Source organism: Chinchilla lanigera, unplaced genomic scaffold (genome assembly GCF_000276665.1).
Source record: "Chinchilla lanigera isolate Chin_1 unplaced genomic scaffold, ChiLan1.0 scaffold00057, whole genome shotgun sequence".
Classification (NCBI taxonomy): Eukaryota; Metazoa; Chordata; class Mammalia; order Rodentia; family Chinchillidae; genus Chinchilla; species Chinchilla lanigera.
The window spans coordinates 10,243,598-10,253,209 of NW_004955458.1; the positions used below are offsets into that span (position 1 = coordinate 10,243,598).

Below are 9,612 nucleotides of genomic sequence, written 5' to 3' on the forward strand. Positions count from 1 at the left end.
TTGTATTTTGAAGGAAATCACCAATAAAGTGAAAAGACAACCCACAGAGTGAGAAAACGTTTTTGTTTTCAGACAAAGGACTTAATCTGGAACATATAAAGATTTGAAAAAAGTCAGACTCCCCCAAATTCAAAAACCCAGTCCAAAAATGGGCATCTGAGATGAATATGCACTTCTCAGATGAAGAAATACAAATGACAAATAAATACATGAAAAAGTGTTCCACATCATTACTCATTCAAGAGATGAAAATTAAAACAACCCTGAGATGCCATCTCACCCTGGAAAGAATGGCTGTCATCAAGAAATCAACCAACAACAAATGCTGGAGGGGCTGTTGTGAAAAAGGAACACTTCTCCTCTGCTGATGGCACTGTAGACTGGTGCAGCCACTTTGGAAATCAGTCTGGAGATTCCTAAAAAAATTAGGATTAGAGGTCCCATTTAACCCAGCTATTTTCTTTCTGGCTATTTTCCCAGAAGAATTAAAAACATCATACCACAGCGATACATGTGCACCCATGTTTACAGCAGCACAATTTGTCATACCAAAATCTTGGAAACAACGCAAATGCCTATCAACTGAGGAGTGGATAAAAGAGATGTAGTATTTTTATGCAATGGAATATTACTCATCTATAAAGAAAGATAAACTCAAGGCTTTTATAGGTAAATGGATGCAACTAGAGACCATACTCATGCAATTAGAGACCATACTCATAAGTGAAATAAATCAGACCCGCATGTGTAAACACCACATTGTCTCCCTAGTGTAGGAACCTGAAAGCGTAAATAAAATCTGAAAGGTACAATAGATATTGTGAAAGGGAAAGAAAGTACTCAATAAGAAAGAACAACTGGGATGCAGGAAAGGAGAAAAGAAAGAAGAAAAGGAAAAAATTATGTACATATAGATAAGATAGCTAAGATAATTGTACTTCTAATTTCTATTGGTTTATTGAAAGGAACAGATGATGTTTAATTGTTTGATCAATCTTGCATCTGGTAATCGGAACAACTACTTTGAAGACAACAATAAGTAATAGAAAAACCACTGTTGATTTCCTAACATCTTGTTTCAAAATTCTGTATCATTTTTATAGTTTTAGTGTTGTTTTGTTTTTGTTCTTTTCTCTTTACAACAAATGTCTTTAAAAATAACAGTTCTATTTTAGTTTTTTATTTATTTTTAGTTTTTTTGGTCTTTTTGGAGGCAGGGTCTCACTCTGCAGTTCAGGCTGTTCTTGAACTCATTTTGTAGCCCAGTCTGGCCTTGAACTCACAATGATCCTCCTGCCTCAGTCTCCCTCATGCTGGAATTGCAGGCATGCACCACCACACCTGGCTCTAACAGTGCTATTTTAAAATAGAGACTTCAAATTCCATTTCATATAATTCTGGACATTTCACTGCTTCTAGAGTATAGGCCAGGCCCCAAATTATCTTTTAGTTTATACTTGTAGATTCAACTTATAAAATCAAAGAAAAAAGGAACACAAGTGAAACTTAGTAAGTTTTGAATTTATTAGCCCACAGGGAAAAGAATTCTAATTTTAAAGCCATAAAAATGGAAAATTCTTGATCCTTAGGGCCAGTGTCAATTTGACCAACCTTTAGAAATAAATTAATATAGATGAAATTTTAAGGGCTGCATAACACACAGCTTCAACTAACTCTGATTATTTTGGGTGTCTTACAGACCATAATAAATTGACTTGTTTTCTTGGTTATAGTTCATTGAAAAGGTAATTACAAAGTTTCACTTATTCTCGCTATAGTCAAATAGTACTAACACATCCATTTTTGTTCTCAAATACAAAACTATCATTAGCTACCAACTAAAAAACAAAATCAGCATAATTGACTTGAAAGGTATTTCACCATTAGACTAAGTTGTAAAAACTGTTTCAAGGAAATCTGAAATTTATCTTTATTTATAGAAATATGCCAACACACAGTAAAATTGAGCAATAATGTATCAGTTACTTCCACATAATACAAGGCATTTTTTTCATTAAAGAACCAAATATTAAATACAATCACAAAACATCTCAATGTCTGTTCAAAATTGGAGTCATATAATCAGCCCAGAAAAAACACACTGAAATTCTCCTATATAGCACAATAAGGTGGAGGACACAGAGCATCTGAGAAACACTTTCAAAAATGGAATACTAAATACATAGTGTCTACACTTAGTTAAGTTTGTTGTACTAATGAGCTTATGCATCATGTAGTATATATAAGTCAGAAATCTTATGTTATAAAAACAACTACCTTTGTGGGTGGAAAGGTAGCAATTCTGATATCATCAGATTTATTCTTAAGTTTCTTTTTCTGTATTTGTTAATTTGATCCTGGAAAACAAAAATATTTAGTTAAAAAAATATTTAACTTAGTTTTATGTAGAACGTAAATCAACATAAAAATATATTTTTCTGAATGTAAAAAGAGGCTAGCAATGTAGCTTAGTGGTAGGACATTTGCCTCATGTTTGTGAGGCCTTGGGTTCCACCCCTAGCACAACCTAAAAATAACAACAGCAACAAAAGCCCCCCAAAAACTCAAGCCAAAACAGCAACACAGAAACAATGGCACTTAATTTTTAGCTACAGTAAAATAATTTTTGATAGTAACATACTAAAGATCACAAATATAGTTTCATTCATAATAATTCAGTGTTCTTAAAAACTGCACTTGAGCGTTATGCTTTAAAGGCCTATGTATAGAACAGAAGCACACTTAGTGATTCAGCGCATTCAGGTTGTATTGGACATTAGCTTTCGGCTGAATAGTCTTCAAATTTCCATTCAAATTGGTTAAGGTCAAATTCTAACCAAGGATCATTATGTAATGTTTACTGTCCTCTGTGATGCAGGGTTCCAAGTGCAATCACTGAATGGACACATGGAGGGGCAGGGCTAGGATACAGTGGCTACTTCTGGACTCCCAGGAACCTCCATCAATGGCTTGCCCTGGGTTTATTCTAATGACAGCTTTTGCCTCCTGTTTGATAATGCTCAATGCCCCAAGTTATGAAAGTTAATAGGAGCCTAAGCTCTGATATTTGCAGTGAAGGATTAGGCTCAGTTTTGTCCTAGATGATATCTAACTGTTTTAGGGAGAGTCAAGTGTGAGGCCATAATTTAAAGGTCTAAGTGCCTAATAAGTTACAAAATTATACGTCTTAGAGTATAAAAGCATAAAACTTTAATCTAATTGGATTACTTTGCATATACAGTGACAGGTGAAAGTTGTATTTTTAATCATCAATGGCTGTCCATTTTAGGAAACATAGTAAGCATAGAGAGTTCTGCAGTTGTAAAGACTACTTGGTATTTTGTTTCTGTAAAAAAAAACACCCTTCCATGTATCATGGTGTAATCCTTTCTTGAAGGTGATGCTAATTCTGTTTGTAGATTTGACCAGAGTATAAATGAATCAATAATTTCACTAATTTCCTCTGCACTTTTGTTCCAGGTGAACTCTCAAAGCAAAAAGCAAAGTGTTTTACACTTTAAAAATATATGTTCCCAAGTTACTTCCCCCAAACATGTCATATGTATTTCAAAATGTTTCTTTCTCATTATCAATTAATATTTGATTACCAAACAGACCTGTTTCTCCTTACTGGTGGATTTTTTTTTATCAGTTGCATTTCTGATACATAAATACATTAGTATTGTGTTCTTGCAAGATTTTCCCACAGATAACCCTATAAAATAAAATAAGCAGGTACAACACATCCACGCTTGACTGTGAGTCCTCATTTGGTATAAGTCAGGTCTTCTCTTTGGTCAAGAAAAGGGAAACTTTTCTTCACAGCACACATCCTCCTCTTTGCCTACAGTCTTGTTCTCCTGAATTAGGCAGGACTCTTCCAATTCGGAATGTAGATTGGAGTTACATGAATGCCATTTCTGGATATACAGTATGAGGAAGCTTTAGTAGTAGATATACTAAACTTCTCCACCTAACCCCGTGCCCCAAGAACAAGACTACCTACTTGACTGCTGTAAAAACAGCACCCTGATCTTCTCACGTCTTCCCAGCCTGTTTCCTACTCTCTCATCTCGTGCATCTAAAAGAAAAGACAGCTGTGGAGCTTGATGTGCATTTTATTTGAGAGCAGCTTCCAGAAATAAGAACAAACGGAATTGATTTCAGTGGGGACACCTGCCAGTTTTTTTGAAACAGTATCCCTATAAGCACAAAAGAAAGTATTACCTTGAAAATGGATTTAGACAAAAATGGGCTTATCTTTTTTCCAATCCAGAAGTCTTCAGGCAGTGCACAGCTCTGCTACTCTATTTTTCCGCCCCCCCCCTCCGGTACTAGGAACCGAACTCATGACCATGCGCTTGCCAGGCAAGCACTTTTGCCGCTGAGCTAAATCCCCAGCCCCCAGCTCTGCTACTCTAGCTCAAATAAAGAAGGGATTCATTTACTTGGTGACTTACACTGAACAGTACCCTATAAGCATTTTCTTTGTAATTTTTATTTAACATGACTTGTTTGTTTTGCATGCTAGAAATTGAACGCAGGCCCTCAAGGATTCCAGGCAAGTGCTCATCACTGAGCTATATCTCCAGTCCTATTTATTATTTTTAGAAAGATGAATTCTAAGACCTAAGGGACTACTTTCTACAGAACACTTGGAAATACTTTTTTAAGGTTATCAACCTAGAGAGTCTAAGAGCCGAGAAGCTGGAAAGGAAGAGAATGAAGAGAGTGAAGCTGAGGGTTCCGGGTTATAGCAGTGCCGTTCAGTCCACAGCTTCTTGTCTACAAAGTTTTTACAAAGCCCTGTACTACTACTGAAAGTAACTCTTCCTTCCTCTAAGATACTCCAAATATTTATCCTCAAATTGTAGCATGATTTCTAAGGAGCCAGACGACATAGCTAGACAAAAACCAACAAGTTCCATTAACAACAAGAAAATGCATCAACTGCTAGGAGTGTTGTAATTTATTTCTGTTCAGAGATGAAAGCAACTGATGTTCTCGGTTGGCTCTGGTTTACCTGCATTCAAAGAAAAGCAAATTCCGTCTATTAGACAACTTTAGTTGGGCAAGACCGACCAAGCCGAGTGGCTACTGGCAATGCTCTCCAATGACTCAGCAGATCTCTATTTAAATGTCAGGATTTTATATAACAGACATGAAAGCAACCACTTTTGGTTAATGAAAAACAAGTGAGAAAAAAATATCTGTACAATTCTGGAGATCCCAAGAATACAATAAATGCCACTGTTAGCATACATATACAGCGTTTTACAGTTCATGAATCCCTTTCCACACATTTCATTTCATTTGGTCCTCATAACAACCCTGTGAGGTGAGCGTTACTAACTCTGTTATACAGCCAAGGAAACAGAGGCTTTATGTGTTTTTATGCGTAGCTTGTCCAAGGTGATGCACTTAGTAAGGATAGAACTCAGAGTAGGTGCAGAACGACTCTCTGTCCACCTACTTTCCTGCCCTTGACCTCTACCCCGGTCTTCTCTATTCTGAAACTATTAGGAGAATGGGAGATTGGAAGGATCTCCCCATTAAACAGAAGAGGAGGAATTTTATATTCTGAGTCACTATCAAGTAGACTTTCACCTGTAAAGCTGGATTCACAAAACATGAACGAATGATCATGTTAATATCCAGCATCACACAGATTATTTTATAACAAGATCAAATACATTTACAGTACCCAAGACCAGTCTTCAGATTACCTTATGCAATCTTTTTCTACTTTTCTATAAAATTTGACAAGCCTCAAACAAATCTGATTTTAAAGCAACCTTTTCAGTTTGAGGAAAAACATCCTATTCACCTGTCTACAACACTTCAGAGTCCATACATTGTGGGGAATCTAAAGGAGGGCACTGCTAGTTATCATTTTGAAACTTAGGGTGACTTGTTGCTTCTAATAGATCTTACTTTTCTCACTCTGAACTGGCCACCTCCTGCTGAGTATGCCCCAGCACACACTTTTCCAAGGTGCTATTCCCTAGGTCACCATTTGGAGCTTCACTTTATGATGCATACACTGATTTTATTGGATGAACACACAATTACTCTGAAGCTTCCTCTAAAGGGTAAGCTCCCTTTGTCTAGAAAACCAGTTCTTGATTTGTGTCAGAAACAAAAATAAACCAATGAAATATAAAGTCAGGGTGGTTATGATTTTTCCTTTAAAAACATAACTCATATTTCTGGGAATCAGGCTCACACATTTCAGTGTAGTGTGTTTTCATCAACATTCTGCATAAAATAATGACACTGCTTGGTTACAGCAATGTGGAAAATCCAACTAGAAGCGAAGTCTTGTACAAAATGAGCTGAATCATGTTTATCTCACCTAGTTCGTTTGTTCTCAGAATTTCTAGCTGGATTAAGCTAATGGACCAAAATGTCAGTCACAAGAGTCAGGGTGCATGAACCTGGAGTCAGGTGGAAACAGGAATGAATTTGATGGACTTGGAAGCTTTAGGTGAGTCCTTCCAGGTACCTGTGCTGTTTGTTGGGCTTCGGTGGGTGGTGTAAGAAGTCTGTCTTCTGCTCATACTGTCAGTATCTTCTTTGTGGAAGTTTTGCTTCGTGCTTTGGCAGCATGGGAAGCTTCTGACACAGTCTTGCAGGAGATGGCCACTAAAAAACATGTATATCCAGGGGTTGCAGCAACTGTTCAAGGAAGCTAGTAATGCAGTGATGGTGGTAGAGGGGTTTTCTGAATCTATATAAAAAGCAATAAAGAAAAATATTTAAATAGTCAAAACAAGAAATTGAGCACTGTATAAACTCATTTTTCTAGCGATTAAAGAGGAACAAGTTACAGGTTAGTAGAGAAAACGAACCTGTGTATCAGGGAAATTGGTGGTACTTAGGAATTGCTTGCTTATAAAACATTTTTGTAAGCAAAATACCTTAAAATTAATGCAAATGTTGTTAAATATTAAAATATTTAAGTAGAATGAGTGTTAATTTCAAGAGGCAAATCTATGACATAGTTTTTTAAAATCTCTGCATACTTTAGACTAACAGGAGCATGTGCTAATAAACAGAATTATAGAATGGCTACAATTTCAAAGAAATTTCAAGAGTCTATAACCATATATGCCAAAGTGTTTTCATCCTAAGAGCTCAGTCAAAAGTATAGCATCGTGGACTGTGTTTAGAAATTAAACACTGAACATATTCTTTTAATATGAAAAGCTGTTTTGTATGGATAATTAGCAATCTGGCTTGCTTTTAAAAGAAAACTATCTCTGTGTTTCAAACAATTAGATTATATTAAGAACAGCTGGACTGAGAAATTTCAACAGAATCTTGAAACATTTTATGCTACCAGTACTGGCAAATTACATAAATATTACAACTTTTCACAATAAAACTATTGCACTGACCATGCACTTTTTCTACAAATAAGAATAATAAGCACTGACTTTCCCTTGGTTAATGTATATAAATGTGGGTTTTCTCACTCTTGTTATATGAAAATGAATTAAAATCAGCCAGTTAGTAGATATTGCTATTAAAAGTGATCATTATCCATGGCTGACTGTATTAAAAATAGAAATCATTTACATTTCTACGCACAAGTGCAGAAGTTTTTAGTAATTATGTCTCATTCTCAATACAATAATAATTAGATTGGATTTTTTATTTGATTGACAATAGAGGCTCCTTAGATCAAACAGGACAGAAAATGATTAATAAAAATAGTGTTTGTGTTGTATCTTTTCTCATTGATAATGTTATAGCCTGCAGGAATATTTATTTGTTTAAATTAAAGTCATTCAAAAGTTCTATTTGTAAATAAAACTCAGAAAATATATCACATACACTCTGGCCCCAGTCCTTAAAAACATAAATAATAGCTTCTCCAGATATCTATATCCTGAGTATTGCCATTACCACAAATATTCCTGTAGTATATTTGATTGAAAATTTTTTTCCTTACAAAAACATCTTACAAAATGGAAAACTGACTATTGCTTCTTTGAGTAAATTTCTATGAAATCACCCTTTCTATTTTGTGAAGGAATTAAAATCAAACAAGTTAGTTCTCTACACTTTACAAGATTTATGTAGCATGTGGTCAAATTATTGCTAAGAGACTAATGAATTTGTCTACCAAGTTTAGTTTATCAATAACATTGGCTTAAAATACAACAGAAAAAGTAATTATTGTGAGAAAAAAATTTATAACAAGAAAGGAAGTATAAGCTAAATGATAATTTCAAGTTCTTCACTTCTTAATCTTTCTCCAGTTTTCTCCAAAAAAAAAAGATTTTCATCTTGATTTTTGCCCTTAGGGAGAATCTACAAAATTTGTGTGTTAATTGTGATACCTTTCATAACGAAAAGCAGTTATGACACTAGAAATACTTCCCTGGATCCAACAAACTTGAAAACAGGATATTCACACAGTAGTTAGTGATTTGGCTAAAGGTCATTATCTCACTTTGTAGTTAGGGGTGATTTTAGAGCACCGTTTCCGGATTTGTGGTATTAGGACCATCACCGCATACTACAGATGTTGATTCTTGGGTCCCCTTGCAGAAACACTGCATTATGAAGTCTGGAGTTGAGACCCCAGAAATTTCCCTTTGTGACAATTTCCCCCCACGATCCCAGGATGTGATTTTCACTAAGCGCTATTGTGAGCACGCTACGAAAAACTGTGGGACTCACAACCCACAGTCCCGCGGTCCCAGCGCCTACCGGTCCAGACGAACTTCTCATCCCAGACCGACCACATCTGCACGATGATGAAAGGCGCCCAGCAGAGGATATAAACCGTCACGATCACAAAAGTCATCTTCACGGTGCGGATTTTGGCGCGGGAGATGGTCTTCACGCTGCTGACGAAGGGCGCGACCGAGAGGCCCTCGTGGAAGGCGCCGCCCGAGCCCGCCGCTCTCTTGCCCTGGCGCGCCGCGCTCTTCCCGCGGACGTTGCGCCAGATGTGGTAGCAGATGAAGCCGTAGCACGTGCCCAGGATGACCACGGGCGCCACGAAGACGCAGCTCGTCATCCAGGTGACGTAGGCGCGGCTGCCCCACGGCTGGATGAAGGTGGCCCAGCAGTCGTGGGCCTTGGTGACGTTGTCCACCTCGATCATGGAGAAGATGAAGTACTGCGGCGTGCTCAGCACGAAGCTCAGCGCCCAGGAGGCGGCGATCATGAGGCGCGAGCGGCGCGCGGGCTGCTGCAGGGTCTTGAGCGGGTGGCACACGGCGATGTAGCGGTCGGCGGTCATGACCACCAGCATGTAGGCCGACGCGAACATGGCGAACACCTGCAGGTGCTTCACCACGCGGCACAGCCCGTCGGGGCCGCGGAAGCGGTAGGTGACGTCCCAGCACAGCTGCGGCAGCACCTGGAAGAAGGCGACGGCCAGGTCGGCCAGGCTGAGGTGCCGGATGAAGAGGTGCATGCGGGACGCCTTGCGCGGCGTGCGGCGCAGGGCCAGCAGCACGCTGCTGTTGCCGAGCACGGCCACCACGAAGGTCACGGCCAGCACGGCCACCTCCACCTTGGCCAGCTCCTCGTTGCGCGCGTCCCGCGGCTGGCAGTCGCCCGCCCCGGGCGCATCTGCGTCGCGGCTGCCGT

The 9,612-nt window shown here is 38.5% G+C and overlaps 1 protein-coding gene across 1 annotated transcript; it reads right to left on the minus strand.

Moving 5' to 3' along the window:
* Positions 1-1,727: 1,727 nt before the first annotated feature.
* Avpr1a (arginine vasopressin receptor 1A) lies at positions 1,728-9,612 on the minus strand (the record flags this gene model as incomplete). Its single annotated transcript, XM_013520787.1, is given in 3 exon segments — positions 1,728-2,357; positions 6,506-6,730; positions 8,722-9,612. Coding segments are annotated over 3 exon segments (951 nt in total). The 3' UTR covers positions 1,728-2,346.